The 17,858-nt window shown below is 47.0% G+C and overlaps 7 protein-coding genes across 7 annotated transcripts; 3 read left to right on the forward strand and 4 right to left on the reverse strand.

Annotated features, from left to right (window-relative positions):
* Positions 1-608: 608 nt before the first annotated feature.
* On the reverse strand, positions 609-1,945 carry V865_000674 (uncharacterized protein; the record flags this gene model as incomplete). Its single annotated transcript, XM_066224504.1, has 6 exons — positions 609-620; positions 670-702; positions 762-801; positions 1,047-1,315; positions 1,525-1,649; positions 1,708-1,945. 6 exons carry the CDS (start codon positions 1,943-1,945, stop codon positions 609-611), a joined length of 717 nt encoding a protein of 238 aa, XP_066080601.1.
* A 424-nt stretch (positions 1,946-2,369) lies between these two features.
* V865_000675 (uncharacterized protein) lies at positions 2,370-6,182 on the forward strand (the record flags this gene model as incomplete). The annotated part of the gene is made up of 9 exons (XM_066224505.1): positions 2,370-2,491; positions 2,569-2,729; positions 2,784-2,801; positions 3,079-3,235; positions 3,402-3,456; positions 3,671-4,432; positions 4,481-4,630; positions 4,688-4,837; positions 4,986-6,182. The coding sequence occupies 9 exons, from the start codon at positions 2,370-2,372 to the stop codon at positions 6,180-6,182; spliced, it is 2,772 nt and encodes a 923-aa protein (XP_066080602.1).
* A 32-nt stretch (positions 6,183-6,214) lies between these two features.
* V865_000676 (uncharacterized protein) lies at positions 6,215-7,072 on the reverse strand (the record flags this gene model as incomplete). Its single annotated transcript, XM_066224506.1, has 6 exons — positions 6,215-6,295; positions 6,431-6,603; positions 6,648-6,711; positions 6,756-6,788; positions 6,830-6,956; positions 7,023-7,072. The coding sequence occupies 6 exons, from the start codon at positions 7,070-7,072 to the stop codon at positions 6,215-6,217; spliced, it is 528 nt and encodes a 175-aa protein (XP_066080603.1).
* A 339-nt stretch (positions 7,073-7,411) lies between these two features.
* V865_000677 (26S protease regulatory subunit 4) lies at positions 7,412-9,105 on the reverse strand (the record flags this gene model as incomplete). Its single annotated transcript, XM_066224507.1, has 8 exons — positions 7,412-7,432; positions 7,497-7,520; positions 7,579-7,604; positions 7,670-7,813; positions 7,856-7,910; positions 7,968-8,894; positions 8,956-9,021; positions 9,103-9,105. The coding sequence occupies 8 exons, from the start codon at positions 9,103-9,105 to the stop codon at positions 7,412-7,414; spliced, it is 1,266 nt and encodes a 421-aa protein (XP_066080604.1).
* Positions 9,106-9,724: 619 nt separating this feature from the next.
* On the forward strand, positions 9,725-12,837 carry V865_000678 (uncharacterized protein; the record flags this gene model as incomplete). Its single annotated transcript, XM_066224508.1, has 15 exons — positions 9,725-9,743; positions 9,827-9,935; positions 9,999-10,114; positions 10,186-10,319; positions 10,459-10,738; positions 10,789-10,868; positions 10,922-11,419; positions 11,467-11,612; positions 11,664-11,710; positions 11,768-11,952; positions 12,016-12,263; positions 12,338-12,398; positions 12,491-12,496; positions 12,568-12,678; positions 12,742-12,837. 15 exons carry the CDS (start codon positions 9,725-9,727, stop codon positions 12,835-12,837), a joined length of 2,136 nt encoding a protein of 711 aa, XP_066080605.1.
* A 984-nt stretch (positions 12,838-13,821) lies between these two features.
* V865_000679 (uncharacterized protein) lies at positions 13,822-15,192 on the reverse strand (the record flags this gene model as incomplete). Its single annotated transcript, XM_066224509.1, has 5 exons — positions 13,822-13,965; positions 14,019-14,095; positions 14,149-14,533; positions 14,595-14,960; positions 15,037-15,192. 5 exons carry the CDS (start codon positions 15,190-15,192, stop codon positions 13,822-13,824), a joined length of 1,128 nt encoding a protein of 375 aa, XP_066080606.1.
* A 572-nt stretch (positions 15,193-15,764) lies between these two features.
* V865_000680 (uncharacterized protein) lies at positions 15,765-17,757 on the forward strand (the record flags this gene model as incomplete). The annotated part of the gene is made up of 8 exons (XM_066224510.1): positions 15,765-15,905; positions 15,957-16,381; positions 16,438-16,797; positions 16,852-17,166; positions 17,221-17,319; positions 17,374-17,453; positions 17,505-17,572; positions 17,641-17,757. 8 exons carry the CDS (start codon positions 15,765-15,767, stop codon positions 17,755-17,757), a joined length of 1,605 nt encoding a protein of 534 aa, XP_066080607.1.
* Between the last annotated feature and the right edge of the window lie 101 nt (positions 17,758-17,858).

Here is a 17,858-nt window from a genome sequence, read left to right on the forward strand (position 1 = left end):
ACGACTGATCTGCCAGAAGTGGTTCCATTATGTGAACAGTCCATACGTGCATGGAATCCTCCTTCCGACGCACACGCCAAGGTCATCGCTCAGCCGCTCGCATGGGGACAAGATCCTTCACATCTATTTCAGTTTGGACCATTCACTCATATAATCATGTGCGATCTGGTGAGTTGCAAAGACATGGACACGCTCTGACCTGAAGATATATTTCCCGAACCTCTACCCACCTCTTCTACATACACTTCTCCGTCTTACGGAGTGGAGTGAGCGTGGCGAAGCAGAGACATGTGGACCGGAAATCATCTTATCTTGTGAGTTCATCACAGGCAAATCACAACTGATAATTATAGATACATCTCGGACACTTGCTCTAGAAGAATCCTTTTTCGACTCTTTTTCTCTATATTTCCAAATGATACCGGTCAGAGGGAGCGACTGGGAAGCGAAGATTTTCATATGTAGAAGATGGAATGTTACAGATGAATGGGCATTACCGGACATAAAAGACGTCATGAACGGAGGAAAGGGTGTTTTGCGAGGGAGGAGTTTCGGCTTGATAGATGAATTGTTCGGGTCATTAGAATGGGATATCACATGATGCTGGGTTACAAGAAATACTCGATAGCCTGAACATTAGCGTAATGCTTCTCTCCTTGTGGTACTCACTTTTACTTGTTGTTGTTGATTAGGCCCGTCCCTCTAGAGAATGTATTTTATTAGTCTTTTGTTCGTATAGCTCTCAAAAGATGACCACTTACTTCGTTCTCCGGTGCAGCGCTGAATACATTGAAATACCGCCTACCTCCAGGAGAGACTTCCAATATACTCGCCATGTTACCGCACCGATAGCAATAATTGGGAGCACTCCATACCGTACTCAATTGATCGTTATATAGAACAGAGTATCCTTCCATACAAAGTTGATGTGCCCGAAGTACATGATTCATTCCATTCAGGTTTAAGAACTTCTTGACGATCGATGCTCCAAACGTATAACCAGCACCCCTACATGTCAGCTGCAGTTCATGAGGTTTCTTACTCACCTGGGGCTAATTGCGAAATCCTCCTTCTCGGGATCAGGATCTGACCACACCAAATCTGCCATGGGACCTTCATGGGGAATTTCTCTAAATCTATCTATAATTTTGATTTGGTCGATATGGTGTATTGACGGACTCAGACCGCCATGAACGCAGAAGATGGCATCATCAATGACCACACTGAGGGTGAGAAAGTCGAACATATCGGTAAAGTATTGCCACACAGCTGGAGATCCGTATTTTCTCGTACATTCAAGGTAGAAACCATAAGTCTGTGTGTGTGAGAGAGAGATTAGCGTTGGTCAACTATCACGAGGTTCACATCAGATTTCCGTTCTCTCTATCCGTTCCTACGCCGGGTTTCTTCAAGAAGCATACCACTGTCGCATAGGAACGGATTTGTTCTCCATTGGCGAAAGAGCCTCAGAGTCCTCTTTTGAAGTTTGTCATCACGCGCAAAACCGAGTGAAAGATGACCAACCTGTGTAACGGCTCGGGACTCGTGATTTCCTCGGATCAGGTGGATCCTCTCCGGATATCTAAGCTTTAAGCAGGTGAGAAGGGATATAGTCTCCACAGAGTGTAGACCTCGATCAACATAATCACCTGCGGCAAGTTAGCGAGAGTAGTTGGCAGATGATCAGACAAAAAGCGAGCGACTTACCTAAGAATAGGTAGTTCGTATGAGGAGCCGATCCTCCTATACGGAAGATCTCTATCAGATCGTGAAATTGACCATGAATATCGCCGACGACTGTTATGGGAGAAGCGACATGGACGACATTGCTCTCCCTCATCAAGACCTCCTTTGTTTTCTCGCATATTTCTCTGAGGAGAGCCTCCCCTAGTAGCTGCTTGTCCCGAAGACGGTCGATGCAGGCATCGAGATCGAAAGGCGCCATCCATGGACGTTGGGATGAAAGGGTGAGGCAGAATTATAGGGGAGCGCGGGATAGGAAGAGCTGAAGGGATGGGATGTGTAACAGCCGGAATGGCAAGGATGCAGGATTATAATTGCGATTGGAGGTATGTGCGACAGATCTAATTTGAGGGTATCTATTAGCTTAATGGTATGGTTGTTCCATCTAACGACAGCGATAGTCATGATGATCGTTGACATTGACATTCATGATCATCGACATCATTGACCGCTCACTGCTCGTTGCTATTGATGATGAATGAAGACATGCGTACACCACGTGGTCAAGAGGATAGGCTCCCCACACTCCTACACCCGTCACTTGTTAGGCTGATGGAGATCAGCAGTGCTTACGTAAATGTTCATGTTCATTCCCTTCAGGGTTTTGGTCTTTGGGTGTCAACGTCATGTCATATGGTATGTATGCATGTACTTGTAAACATCCTCATCCTCATACCTTGTATACTCTATCTCTCCATCCACATCCATATCAACACCACCTCAGTCTATCCAACTCCACCTCAGCCATGTAAGTCATATCACTGCCTCACTTGGTCCATCGCGGAGATCATATATACCTAATCTCATCGCTCTTCACTCCCGCAGGTTCGGCCGTCATCACGCGGATTACGATGATTACCCTTCGGTCCGGGCGGCAGCCAGTGGTGCCAACCATCAGCCTACCAGACCCGTTGACAAGGACAAGACTGAGTCAGAACTTAGTGTAAACATCAAGAAGGCTACCAGTCCAGAGGAAACGGCTCCCAGTGAGTCAACCTGTGATCAAAGTGGTCCGTTGCTGATGTGATGCTGCACCGTAGAGCAGAAACATGTCAGAAGTGAGTTCTAACACAGCAAAGCACAGCTGACCGTTACAGAGTGTATCGTCTACACTTGGGATTACCACTCCTCCCTGTCCGTATGGAACGGATTGAGAACACAACCTATCCTCGCAGATGAAGTGCAGACGTTCAAAGCACTCATCGTCGTCCATAAGTTACTTCAAGAGGGACACCCTGTCGTAAGTCCATCATCGTATGGAAGCCTGCTGACTGTTGTAGACTATCAAAGAAGCACACGCACAAACCGGATGGCTCGAGACTTGTGGGCGTACAGTCGGAGATGGCGGGAAAGGTTATGGAGGCCTGATCAAAGCATACACTTCGTTCCTTTTGTCAAAACTTCGATTCCACCGTCATCATCCCGAGTTCAACGGTCTATTCGAATATGAAGAATACATCAGTTTGAAGAACATTGATGATCCCAATGAAGGGTAAGTAAACTTTAAATAGGACATTGCTTACGACAGTTATGAAACCATCACCGACCTGATGACTCTTCAAGACCAGATCGAATCGTTCCAGAAGCTCATCTTTGCCCATTTCCGTGGATCGGCGAACAATGAATGTCGAATATCTGCTCTTGTTCCCCTAGTAAAGGAGAGTTTCGGTATTTACAAGTTTATCACCAGTATGCTGCGTGCCATGCATAGAAGTGAGTGCATTGAGTTTCACTGCAACGCTGACCGTCTAGGAACCGATGCTATGGATGCCTTGCTCCCTCTTCGAGAACGATATAACGCTCAGCACTACAATCTGCGAAGATTCTACTACGAATGTAGTAATCTTAAATACTTGACTGGACTTATCAATGTTCCGAAACTTGGGCAGGTGAGTTAATCCTAGTGGGATTCTGAGCTGATCGTTAGGAACCACCAAATCTTATCGATAACGGTACCGCACCTGAGCTCCCCGAGCGCCCACCAGCTGAGAAAGTTCAAGCTCGGGAAGAAACTCCTCGTCCGTCCTCTCCCGTTGCTACGCAAGGCGAAATAGATGAGCAACGTCGAATGCTTGAGGAATACGAACGCAAGCAAACAGCACTCGTAGCTCAACGAGAGTCCGAGCAACGTAGACAGGAAGAAGATAAGCGTCGACAAGAAGCTGAATACGCAGAACAGCAACGTCTGCAACAAGAGAGGGAGAGACAGGCTCAAGAACAGCTACTCAGGGATCAGATGAGTCAACAGTACAATCAACAACAGCAAGGTCAATACGTCCAACTTCAGCAGGAAATGCTTGCGATGCGCGGTCAGTACGAGCGAGATCAAATGTTATTGGAGCAATACGATCGTCGAGTCAAGTCATTGGAGAGTGAACTCGGTCTCATTGGCGCCAACGTGGGAGCTCAGATGTCAGCTAAAGATGAACTCATCGCCCAACTGCAAAAACAGATCGAGGTCTGGAAGAACAAATATGAAGCTCTCGCCAAGCTATACTCTCAGCTTCGAGGAGAACACCTTGACCTGCTTAACAAGTCGAAAGGCTTCCAGCTCAAAGCCAATTCCGCACAAGAAGCGATCGACAAGATGGAGCGTATGGAGAGGGATGTTAAGACCAAGAATCTAGAACTCGCGGATATGATCAGGGAGAGGGATAGAGCCAGGTATGATCTCGATCGAATGAAATCGGTGAGTCGAAGATTCAAGAGTTGCTAGCGCATGCTGACAGAATCACAGAGTCATCGTGAAGAACTTGATAGACTCAAGCGTGATCTATCGTTCGCAAACGAAAGAGCGGAGGATGCATCTCGTCACAAGAGCTCCGAAGTCTCTGGTGTCATGGCTAAGTATAATCGTCAACTCACAGAGCTTGAAGACTCTCTCAGAGTGAGTCGATTTACCACACACACATCCATCGTGGCCATATCGCTGATATTCATCCAGGCCAAACAAATGCAAATCGACGAGCTTCTCCACAAGATCGATGCTAAAGACGGCGAAATATCTCGTGTTGTAGAAGAGAAAGAGCAAGAGCTCATGATCATGCAAGAGGGAATGGACTCTACACTCAAGGAGCTTAGTGATCTTCGACTTGTGAGTGCCCTTCGTTCTGAACCGGGCTTACAGATAGACCTCTGGCGATACCAGCCAAGCATTCGATGCGCAAGTCGATACCCTCATCCTCGATCATCGAAAAGAGCTCAATGCCATCATCGACTCGATCTTGCAAGCGTGCATGCAGAAAGTGGATGACGCTATCTACGAGCTCGAATCACCTATGCAAACCGGTAATACCACTGCGACTCCCGAATATACCTTGTCCATGATCGAGAAAGCCATGACGAATGCCACTGAATTCGCTTCCACCTTCAACCTCTATCTTGGCAGGAAGAGCGGGGGTGGTCACGTCGATGTTATCAAGGCGGCCAACGAATTAGCCCAAGCTCTATCCGAGACTCTTGTCAGTTCCAAGGGTATCACACGATTTGCCGAAACCGATGAAGCTTCCGATAAATTGGTCAAGATCGCCAAAGAGGCCGGTGATTCTGGTTATCGATTCTTCTTGAACCTTCAGTCGTTCCGACTTCTCGCTGGAGGCAAGAGCGAAGAAGCTGCACTTCGAAACAATGCTGAAACCCGAGGAGCTTTGTCCAAACTCTCCGATACTGTCGAGAAATTCATACCAAAAGCCAAAGCGTCGACTCTTTCCAAAGCCAACGGTGATATCGGGGATATTGTATCTCAAGAAATGCAAAATGCCGCCAAAGCCATCGAACAAGCAACAGAACGATTACAAGCTCTCATGGCACGACCCAAGGGATCCAAATACACTTCTCTCGATGTTCAAGTTCACGATGCCATTCTCGAGGCTACGTTGGCCATCACCAACGCGATCGGACGACTCATTCAAGCCGCCACTGAAAGTCAAGAAGAGATCGTTCGTGAAGGTAAAGGTTCAAGTACAACTCAGCAGTTCTACAAGCGAAACAACCGATGGACAGAAGGACTCATCTCTGCAGCTAAAGCGGTGGCCTACGCCACTGGTTTACTTATCGAAAGCGCAGATGGTGTGATCTCTGGTACGCACTCCCTGGAACAGCTTATCGTCGCATCCAACGAAGTATCCGCTGCGACTGCTCAACTTGTCGCCGCGTCTCGGGTCAAGGCATCGCTCATGTCGAAGACTCAACAACGACTCGAACTTGCTTCCAAAGCCGTTACCGACGCTTGCAAAGCTCTGGTCAAACAAGTCAAACTCATCTCGAATAAACAGACTGACGATGAAGCTGTCGACTACAAGTCGATGCCTTCGCACGAATTCAAAGTACGAGAGATGGAACAACAGGTTGAGATCCTCAAGCTGGAGAAGGACCTTGGCGCAGCACGAAGAAGGTTGGGAGAAATGCGTAGAGCAGGATATCATCAAGAAACGGATTAATTATGAATACGTCTTTGTAGTTTGTTGTCATGCTATATACCCAAGAGATTCTTGACTTGTTCTCGTACCCTTCTCTCGAATTCTGGTTTGTTATCGCGGTACAACTTGCAGCACTAGATGTACGAGTATCAGCATAATTTGAATCACACGTTTGGCTCAATATTACCAGAATCGCTAGATGACTTGAACCGTGCAAAGGGAACTGGGGAGTGAAGGAAGTATGCGTGAGAATAAAAACAGAAACTCACCTCTACATCCGCACCACTCTCGATATTGGGTTCGGCGAGCATACTAAGAACACTCAATAATACACTTCTAACGCCTTGAACAGGAGACCATCGTTCTGACGCAGACTCGTAGTGTAGTGGATCATCGCCAGGTGGGTGTAGGATGGAGATACAGACAACGCCATTGGGGTAGACTATAATCTCACAATCAGCTGAGGCATACTCGGTTGAGACTCACTATTTGGGTGTAATAAAGGTGGATCAAAAGTTATCGTGAAGGGATTCAAAGGGTAATCAGAGGGCTACATAGGTCTGTCAGCTCAAGGGATGTAGATCAATCACTCACAAATACAAGCTTGGCAGCAAACACGCCTCCTTCCTTATATCATCAGCTCTACATCCTTACTTCTCTCAACTTACATAGGGCGTTCCCTCTGGTCCTTGGATCAAAGCTTCCCATTCCAACATGTTGTCCTCTGATATAGGTCCAGCCGTTATAGTGTCCTGTAAGGGGTCTGCTGTGAGATCCTTGTATTCCTTCATCAACCTATGAGAGACACCTCAGCAACAACACACTGCAACGTTTACCTCAAGCTATTGTTGATCGACTCACCGACGAGTGGCTGTCGAGGTCTGAGCTCTGGCATTGTTGTTACCGAACATGATGACTATGTCAATGTATGTATATTGGTCACAAAGAGCTATGAATAACGCTTAGAATGGATATGCTGATGGATCGAGTCGTGAAGTATAGAGTATACAGTGGAAAGAGAAAGGAGACAACACAAACAGATGCAATTGTGCACAATATCATGACCAGTGAGGTGGAGGTTTGTCGGTGATGATGACGATGCAAGATGATAGAACGCAAATGATTAATTATCACGACAATCTGCAACAGGTCATTGATGATGAAATGCATCTTTGGTCTACACGATCTCGTCCCATACATAGAGCAATGAGCTTTACATGCATCCTCCTCATCCTGCTGCGAGTCATAACCTATAAATACAAACCGGCAGGCTATTGGATCAGCTTTGTCAATCGAGCTACGACTTACGGTGTTCTCGTCTTTCCTGTACAAGACCTTCTCTCTGGCAGTAGTAAAATCCTAGCATCATGACTCGTCAGCACAAGACAAGATCAAGTGGGGAAAAGTTAGGACTCACGGCTTTGGTGACTCGCATACGTCTCTCTCGTAAAGCCAACAAACCAGCCTCGGCTAACTGTCAGCTATATTCCTCTTTAATTTGGACTCACTGCACACAGCCTTGATGTCGGCTCCGGATAGATCATCCTTCGTCATGACCAACTCCTCCAGATCGACGTCATCAGCCAAAGACATCCTTGACGTATGAAGCTTGAAGATATGTCGTTTGGTTTTCGTGTCGGGTAAAGGAAATTCTGATCGAGATCAGCTCCCATTCATCTACTCAGTAAACTCACCAATCTTTCGATCTATTCGGCCAGGTCGAATAAGAGCGGGATCGAGGGATTCGATCTATGGTTTGAACACGCATAAGCTGAAAGTCAACGGGTCGAGGCATAACAAACGTACTCTGTTCGTTGCCATAATAACCTTTACATCCCCTCTGGTGTCGAAACCATCCAATTGATTCAGTAACTCCAACATTGTTCGCTGAATCTCCCTTTCACCACCAGACGTCGAATCATATCTCTTGGTACCGATCGCATCAATCTCGTCGATGAAAACGATACTTGGCGCGTGTTCCTCTGCTACTCTGAACAATTCTCGAACTAACTTCGGACCATCTCCCAAATACTTCTGAATGAGTTCCGAACCGACGATACGCAAGAAAGTGGCTGATGTTTGGTTGGCGACGGCTTTAGCAAGCAGCGTTTTACCAGTACCTGGCACACCGTACAGGATGACACCCTTCGGGGGTCGGATACCCATCTCTTCGTACAATTCGGGATGAGTAAGAGGAAGTTCTACCGATTCTTTTATCTCCTGGATTTGGGTTTCTAAACCACCGATGTCTGCGTAGCTTTCCGTAGGAGCTTTGTCAAGCTTCATCACCGAAACCATAGGATCGGTGTCATCGGCTAGAACACCAACAACGGCGTGAGTTTTATGGTGTAGCAGTACCGAACATCCGGGTTCTAACAGATCTTTATCGACAAAAGACATGATTCCAACGTAATATTCCGGACCGTTCCCAACAGATACGATAGCGTGATCATCATCGATAATCTCCTCCAAGGATCCAACTCCCATAGGCGATCCTCTGAGTTCATCCACTCGAGTACGATCAGCCGCGGTACGATCTTCACCAGATTGTGATGCTTGATTGGCGACGAATTCCTCCTCCATCAACAAATAATCTTTGATCCTCTCCATCTTGAGCATCTTGAGCTTGCATCGAGTCGTAGGATAGACTGCTGGAAGTCTCGATGATGCATCTGGGCCTCTCTTCTTCTTCTTTCCTACTCTGGTTGGGATGGGTGGTTCCCATTTGGATTTCTTCACGGCATATATGTCAGCCCATTCAAGTGGATGTACTGCAGCGGCCGTTGATGCTTACCTTGTCTTTGTTATCCTTCCCATCCCTCTTACCACCTCCAGGCGCACCACTCGATGGAGCTTGACCCTAAGAAGCATGCATACACACTGTCAGAACGGCCTACGAACCATTGGAGTAAGATGGTACATGAATCATTAGGACACCCACCATGTTTTATTGAAATAATGTTCAGAAGAGTGTGCTTTGGATATCGGGCACTGTTCGATACTTGTCGGTGTTGGAGTTGCAGTAAGCTTGGCCAGTGGCGGTATAGGTCTGGTACTGGGGTCGGGAGTGAGAGTGAGAGTGAGAGTGAGATTGGGACGGTTATAGCTGAAGTAAGATGAAGTGGTATGTGGTAGTGAATTCAACGGATTCAACGCTTATAGATGCGTCATATAACTTGGCTTACAGCATATACAGCATATACACGCGTCTGATAACACGAATATGTTATTGCCACATCATTCCACCACAGTTGAGTGGCAAATCCATCATTCTTCTAATCTACAATTACAACACTGATCTACCAGAACATAAACATTTGACCTCTGTGACTTATTTACATGTTACATATACCCTCGCACTCACGCTCACCCCCACGCTCACCCTCACATCAGTCAATTCAGCCAACTCAGCCTAGTTCAGAGCAGCTCATCATAGTCCAGTCGTACTACATAGCACACCACGGGTGCTTGCCTCCACTCCCACTCACGGCTACAGCTTCCCCCTCACCTTTCTCATCACATTTACCTTCCCCCATTCCGGTTTCCGCATTCTACAAGGCATCATGTTTGTACTCAAGTCCCGTGAGTGGATGATCTTGTCATGCAATATCAAGGTGCAGCAGGACAAGTACTGAGATACCCGCTTTCTCCAATCTTTCTGACAGTCCTCGGCAAGATGTGGGGCAACCCGGCTAATCCTGAATTGATGCAAATACCCGCCGGTCAACTCTACCTCGTTCGACCCAATAGCATCAAAGGGTCAAGGGAGTGCATGTGAGGTTGCCCAGCTATACGAGGCGAAGTACTGCAGCTGATGTGATCTTTAACTTGTTCTAGATTCCAGGACGCTGTGGCTACCATTCGAAGGACCGGTATTGAGTATCAATATCAGCTTGTTGTCACCCGAGCTTATGAGGAAGGAGAGGAACAGTTGTTAGATGAGGACGCCGAAAGTGGGTTGACTGATTCACTCCATCTCAGAACGCTCTTTTTCCATTTTGCTGACCTGACCCCACCCTGCCAGCCGACGATGAGAGAGTCTTCCTCATCGACCAAGCGCTTGAGTTTCGCTTTGGTACTCTGGACGGAGATGCCACCTGCGCATGGAGAGATTTGAGTGGAGATGAAGGCGATTTGTGGGAGTTTGTGAGCAGCAAGGTGAGTTGCACAATCTGTATAAAAGCTGACGTTCAGTCCGTTCCAAAAGCTACAAACAGCCTGTTCGAATTGACAGTTCTCCATTGTGTATATGAAAGGGTGAGTTCATGGGCATCCGGAAAATTGAGCTGATGGTCAGAAATATCTTCGATCACACGAGGAAGCGACCGACGCAGAGCTAGAAGCTTTGAAATTCACTGAAAAGCTGGCTGCACTTCCCATATCGTCAGCTCCTTCGCATCCTTCAGAAGATGAAGCTTCCTCTTCCTCTGTCCCTGTGGCAGAAGATCCTTTCAAAGATGTACCTATCCTGCATCGAGCTCAGGCCGAGCTGTATCTGTTCGACATTGATACCGATGTCTTCGTTATACAAGAAAAGGAAGTTCATGCCGATTTAGCTTCGAATGGCGATTATGATAGTAAGTTTCTTTAATCGCTCTGCTTCGTCTCTGAGCTGACTCATGTTCAGCGTGGATTATTGTTCGCCACAACTCCACTCCTTTCATCTCTGCACCGATTGACGCGGAGATGAACCCTCGTTTCGATATGGTGAGTCTGTGATCTAGTCCGTCATGCGTTTGCCATACTGATGAGACCTTCAGGCCAACCACGCTTTCATGTTCACTTTCCGAGAGACCGAAGGTCTGCCAGGAATGACTTGGTGCCTCAGATTCAACGAGGATGTCTTTGGCGAGTGGAAGGATAAATTTACCATCTACATGTGGGAGGGCAAAAATCGTATGAGCTACGCTAAAGCCAAGGCGGATGAGCAACGTTACATCCAAGAAGCTTACGAGGACGTGGAAATGGCCGAGCCAGAAGATGAGGAAGCGCGTCCAGAGTCAGACGATGAGGAGGAAGAAACGTCGTCTGCTGGTGAACGGGAAGACTATCAGTCAGATTCAGAAGAGTCAGATGCGGATGCTTTCGAGCGAGGTTCCAAGAATCAACAACTCGCAGTCGGATACAAGAACGATATGTCATTTGTCGCTCGTGGAGACATGATTGGAGTTTTCGCTCATCAAGATGATAAGCTGCGATTCCGTACCGCTATCGACAGAGTCAAGAATATGGAGGGCAAGACCTTTTCACCAAGAAAGGTGAGTTAAGTTGAGTCTGAATTTGGCTGACTCCCTGTGACCGACAGATGATGCTCCACAACCAAGATGGCGATATGCTTCTGCTTGATCCTAGCAATCAAAATTCAGTCTATCGCATGGATCTCGAATACGGCAAAGTCGTGGACGAGTGGAAGGTCTCTGAATCTGTGGAAGTCAACAATATCATACCGGAGTGAGTCAATTCTGAAGTATGTCTGTCTGTAGCTTACGTATTCCTGTATAGCTCCAAATACGCTCAAATGAATCCGCAACAAACTTTCATAGGTCATTGTAAGCGCTTCAATGGTCCGATAATGCTTCGTTTACCTGTACTGACCATTCTTACAGCTCATAACGGTCTGTTCCGTATCGACCCTAGAGTATCTGGCAACAAGCTAGTCGAGAGTCAATTCAAGCAATACGCCACGAAGAACGACTTCTCTGCTGCGACCACTACAGAATCTGGGAAACTAGCGGTCGCGAGTAACAAAGGAGATATCAGGCTTTTTGATCAGATTGGTAAAAACGCAAAGGTGAGCCAAATTGCGTATTCATCTATGTGCGCTTTCAGCTTGACTGACACCGCTTTATATAAGACTGCTCTTCCTGCTTTAGGTGACCCTATCATCGGTGTCGATGTATCTGCCGATGGTCGATGGCTTGTTGCTACTTGCAAGACATACCTTCTCTTGATCGATACTCTCATAGGTGATGGCCGTTACAAGGGCTCCCTTGGGTTTGACAGAAGCTTCCCAGCCGACAGTAAACCTATCCCAAGACGTTTGCAACTCAAACCTGAACACGTAGCTTACATGGAGGATCCGGTGTCCTTCACGCCTGCCAGGTGAAGTTCTTTCAGACTGGTTTCTGTCTGGTCACCCACAGTGCTGATACTCTTTGAATGACTCTTATAAATAGATTCAACACGGGAGTCAATGAAGCAGAGAAGACAATCGTTACTTCTACCGGAAAATACGTCGTGATTTGTAAGTCCAGAACACAACTCGACCTTGCTGACAACGCTTAGGGAACTTCCGTCGTCTCAAACAAGGACGTACCGATGACTATCAGATCAAGGTGAGGAGTATTTTCCCTGCTTGAAACCTGCATGATAGATCAAAGTGGCTGATAATTCTATCTCGCCTCAGCAATACGATTCAAAAGTAGTAGCAGATAATTTCAAGTTTGGAGCGGACAAGAATATCATTGTCGCCTTGGAGCACAATGTGGTCATGGCGAACAAGAAGGAACTTGCCAAGGTGAGTGTTTAGTATAAGTTAGGCATACAGAACACCGCACCAACTTGTATTCTACACGTGTAGCCAACACGATCCTCGCTCGCTCCCCGTGCTTCCCTCTCGACACCAATACGCAAAATACGACAATCTCACAGTGATATCGTGAACAGTCCTTACTAGTGGTTATTATGCTTTTTTTGTTCATACTATAATGTTAACATGTACAATATGTATTTTGTGTTCGATCCACAACATTCGCTTCGCATATCATGTTATGATGTACCGTTCTTGACAAGGTCACCGTTGGGTTTCTACTCAAGATGTTGACCACTGTCTTGACCACAAATGATGGACCTACCCGTTCTCTGTGGTTTCCAGGAGGTTTCTTTTTTTCTTTTTTCTTTTTTCTTTTCTTGGTCTTGCTTCCTTGTATCTTGTCCCGGGATTTGTATGATATTAGCGCAACAATCGATACCATCGATGATACCGAACCTCACGGTGTCTGAAACGAATTTAGTGATTCCGGTACCCACTTCAAGCAAGATGTCTTCCCGATTTTGTTTCCCTTCGAGAATCAAGTCATAACCTTGGTCATGCTTGTCAACCGAGTCATTATGATTAGGGCTTTGAGGGTTCTTTTCTGCCCCAGATGCACTCGGACCATGCCAATAATTTTCCTATCGCCTGTGAACGGCTCTCGAGACCAGCGCATCGAACAGGAGGGTGATGAGCGCAGTAGTTAGCGCCATTGAGTCAAGATCTAACAACGACGGGATACCACAGTCTATCCTCAACACGAATTTTGAAACCTCTTGACTTTCTCGAAGCAGACTTGAACAGCCGTACTGTCATTAATACCAGATGATCTCACGTCTCATTCGATCATTTAGGTCGTTTTATAAACAGGTCGTCTCCTATGTTACCATTCCTTATTCAGCGTCAAACATGTCCCCTTGTAGCTTGTCAACCGTCCATCCCTTGGGGGTGAGAGTAGAATATTTTGGAAGGTCTCTTCGATCTCTACCACATGGTATAGCTTGGGTTCTACAGTAGAAAGTCCAATTTTACATATGACCGCTAGTCCCGCAACTACCATATAACACCATAACATACCCCCTACTGCCTTACTCATACAACAAGTCACATCGCCGTGAAACGATTACACTACCAGCTCACGCCCTCTGCACGAAGACCGTCGGTTCTGGAGATCCCTTCATTACTTAAGTACGGTAGTTCACCAATGGAAGACGCTCGATCCCCACTTCTCTCTTCCGTGTAATCAAAGGTGGCCGAGTGCAGAGTGGAACGCTGTGCGCTGTTGGCATTAGCTTTCATCAACAGCGAACGACACTACTGCTCACATTATCCCATATTGCGACAGATCCAGCTTCCCATCTGAATCGGACGGAGCAGTCGAAGTTGTTCATACATAATTGAGCTGTGAATAGGGTTAGCGCTCATATGATCGCAGCGGCCTGCAGTAAGACTCACTCAAGTACTCTCGTAACATGACATGCTCATCGTACGTGACTCCCTGTATACGCCCTCCGAAGCCATACGAGTAGTACAGTGCATTCCATCCTGTTACGGGGTTCGTGCGAATGAGCGGATGTCGAGCAGAGAGGTCGTCGCCCACATTGAGGGGGTTCCCCCTGATCATCGTCTCGGATACTGCCCTGCCATGATTGGCGGCCTCTTGATGGAAAAAATTGGCATTGTGTTCCGCTTTCAAGGTCTTCAGATACTCCAGCATGGAGGGAGACATCTTGTCGAGAATGTCATAGCAGTTTACCCACTGGGTGTCACCGCCGACAGGAGGTAGAACGTTGATCTTCAACATCGAGTAGTCAGAGGGCACTTTCTCAAACGACACATCCTGTTGTTCATATCAATTTCGTACCAGACCCACCACTGTGAAAAGGTGATGCAATACCTACAGAATGAAATGCTCGTGTTGCCCATCGCGAGACGTCATCATGAAGTCGCATTATCCCTCCTCCTTTCCTTTGCATCTCCGCAGAGATCAATTGAGTCTTCGCTCCCATTTCTCCAACATTCTCCGAGACTGGGTGTATACACATCCCTGATTCTCTCGGCTGTCCAGCTAATGTGCTGATCTTCTTTTGTAGCTGCATCATTTCGTCTTGGTCGAGATCTTGGGCTCGGAAGAAGCATACTCCCCTCCGGGAAATGAGGACTGCTAGGTCACGGACAAGATCATTGCAATTGGCAGCCTTTAGGATCTGTGAAAGCTGAAGATCAGGTCCGAACTCGCGTCCGATCGAAGGGGTAACCTCGAAGTGCTGCAAACAATGATTGAAGTTTATCAGAGAGTGTAAACAATCTCGGATGAACTTTAGAGACTTTGTACAGGCTTACCGAGTAATTTTCTAACAAACCCGTATACTTCAATGGCCCGGCAAGAGTGTTACGAGCGACTTGATCGGGATCTGTCCTCGCCCTGTTATTCTGCTTGGGGTTAAGTAGTGGTGAAGCAGGCAACGCTTCAATAGGTGTGATGGCGATGGGGGGCATTTTGTTGTCGCTATGGGATGAATGATGATAGAAACCCAAGGCAAAACTGGAGACATAAGTACAGTGTACACCATCATTTCAACCGGATGCATGACTTAGTTGGTCGAACCGGTATGCTACACAGTCTTGCTTGTCATCTGACTCATGCGATGGTTTGCATGAGAGGATGAGATTTGCAATCAATAACGGTTTTGTTCTCGATTCACTGTTCATCATTTGTGCAGTCGGCGACTAACTATGGTCTTTGGACTTCTTCGTACTAATGGCGTGCTTCCAGACAATGCATCTCTCGGTTTCTAGTGCCCATTATCGCGTGCCTACCGACTTAATCGGCGACTAAGCGCAGGACTTGATCTTTTTACACTCTTGAAGATCGACGGGATCCATACATTTTGGTTATCACACCGATCACACCATCTTTACGTCACATGGAGTGCCTTGATGATACCTAAATAACCTATGGCAAGACGAAGATTTCACCCAAATCCTTTCTGTGAAGAAACGTATAAGACAGTAATGATCGTGAAGCTAGCTACGTTTTGCCCCATCGAAGGCAATTTTCCCGGTACAACATGTCCGACATCAAAGAGTTAGCACCAGATCTCGAAGAACCTGCATTTGTCTCATGGAGACAGGTCCAGATCGAAGCTAATCGTGAAGAAGAATGGCAGCATAAGTTGTCTATCTGGGAAGGTCTGAAGATTTACAGAACTGTAAGTCAGGCAACTATGCTAAGCCGATTTCTAAAGCTTCGTTGCATTTAGGCCGTATTCTGGTCAGTAGTAGCTTCGTTCTGCATCGTTCAAGAAGCCTACGATACTCTTCTCCTTGGCTCCCTCTTTGCGCTCCCTGCTTTCAAAGAACATTTCGGACACGATGCCGGGGGCACAGCCGGTCATCAAATCTCAGCATCTTGGCAAGCTGGTCTACAGCAGGGAGCCAATATGGGGAGTCTGATCGGCGTTTTCTTGGGGGCTTTCCTGGTGGACCGATTCGGATACAAGTATTCCATTATTGGTAACTTGATACTGCTGGCTCCTATCATCGCGCTCGTCACTTTCGCACCCAATCTTGGAGCCTTATTAGCTGGGGAAATTTTATGTGGTATTCCATGGGGTGTGTTCAGTACCCTTGCCGAAGCATACGCCTCCGAGATATGCCCTCAAAGCCTGCGAGGCTATTTGACCACGTAAGTGCGATTAACAGTGACATATGATATCACTGGGCTGAGTTAGTTGTCAACAGCTTTGTAAATCTTTGCTGGGTCCTTGGTCATTTCATTGGTGCAGGTGTTCTTCGAGCTGCAAACAACATCACGGGCAAGTGGTCATATCGAATGCCGTTCGCTGTCCAATGGGTTTGGATCCCAATACTGGTACCCCTACTCGTCTTCGCTCCTGAATCGCCTTATTGGTTTGTCCGAAAGGGTAGGTTAGAAAACGCCGAGAAGACTGTCCGCAGAATCGCTCCGGCTGCTGAACAAGATCGGGTACAAGAGATTGTCAGCTCCCTTGTCCGCACGGACCATTTCGAAAGGGAAGTCAAAGCGGGAACTAGCTTTGCTGATTGCTTCAAGGGTGTCGATAGACGTCGTACCGAAATCAGGTAAGCTGAGGAAACTCAAATTTTAGCTGAGACTGACACAGCGCGCTGCTGTAGCTGCGTTGTTTGGACCACGCAAATACTATGCGGTTTGCAATTCGCCAATTACTCAACATACTTCTTCCAACAAGCAGGTCTTTCCACGATTTATTCCTTCGACATGACGATCGGTTTATATGGCGCTGCCTTTATCGGCACTTGCCTCTCCTGGGTGCTTTTGACCTACTTTGGGCGACGTCAAATATGGCTTGTCGGGCTATCTGCCCTCGTCGTTGGACAAGTCCTCATTGGTGTCTTATCAGTGGTGGCAGACAAAGGTCATATTGGCGCTCGATGGGCACAAGCTGGGCTAATGATTGGATGGCTGTTCACGTGGGTGATCAAAAGAACGAGCGAAATGTTGTACCTTCTAATTGGTTTGTGCAGCTACGATATGACTGTAGGACCTGTAGCCTACGCAATTGTAGGGGAGACATCGTCAACCCGATTGCGTAACAAGACTGTTGGTCTGGCTCGTGCATCCTAGTAAGTGGCCCTACAGTACTTCAAGCAGATTCAATTTTGACATGTTCTTTCCAGCAATGTATTCAGTATCTGCTTCGGAGTGCTCATGCCTTACATGCTCAACCCCACAAAGTGGAATTGGGCCGGAAAAACTGGTGAGTCGGTATGCTGGTGACGATTGTAAGGTCCGCTCTGACGTGACGCAGGTTTCTTCTGGGCCGGAATCGGTCTCATCTGCCTCATCTGGGCGTACTTCAGGCTACCAGAATTGAAGGTAAGTGGCATATCTTTCGTTGATGAAAAGACTCTACCTTGACACCCCCAATTAACTTTATCGCTTAGGATCGGAGTTTCCTCGAAGCAGACATCATGTTTACACGAGGTGTTCCAGCTCGAAAATTCAAAACATACGTCATCGAAGCAAACGCTGATGAGCATGTCCAGAATGATTTGAAATGATGACGGACACGTGGGCTGTTTATGCACCGAATTTTGGGCATATTGCTTGAGGATGATAGCAGCGATAGTTGATATAGGGACTCTGCGCACTGTTTACGGAT

Source organism: Kwoniella europaea, chromosome 1 (genome assembly GCF_036810445.1).
Source record: "Kwoniella europaea PYCC6329 chromosome 1, complete sequence".
NCBI classification, from domain to species: Eukaryota; Fungi; Basidiomycota; class Tremellomycetes; order Tremellales; family Cryptococcaceae; genus Kwoniella; species Kwoniella europaea.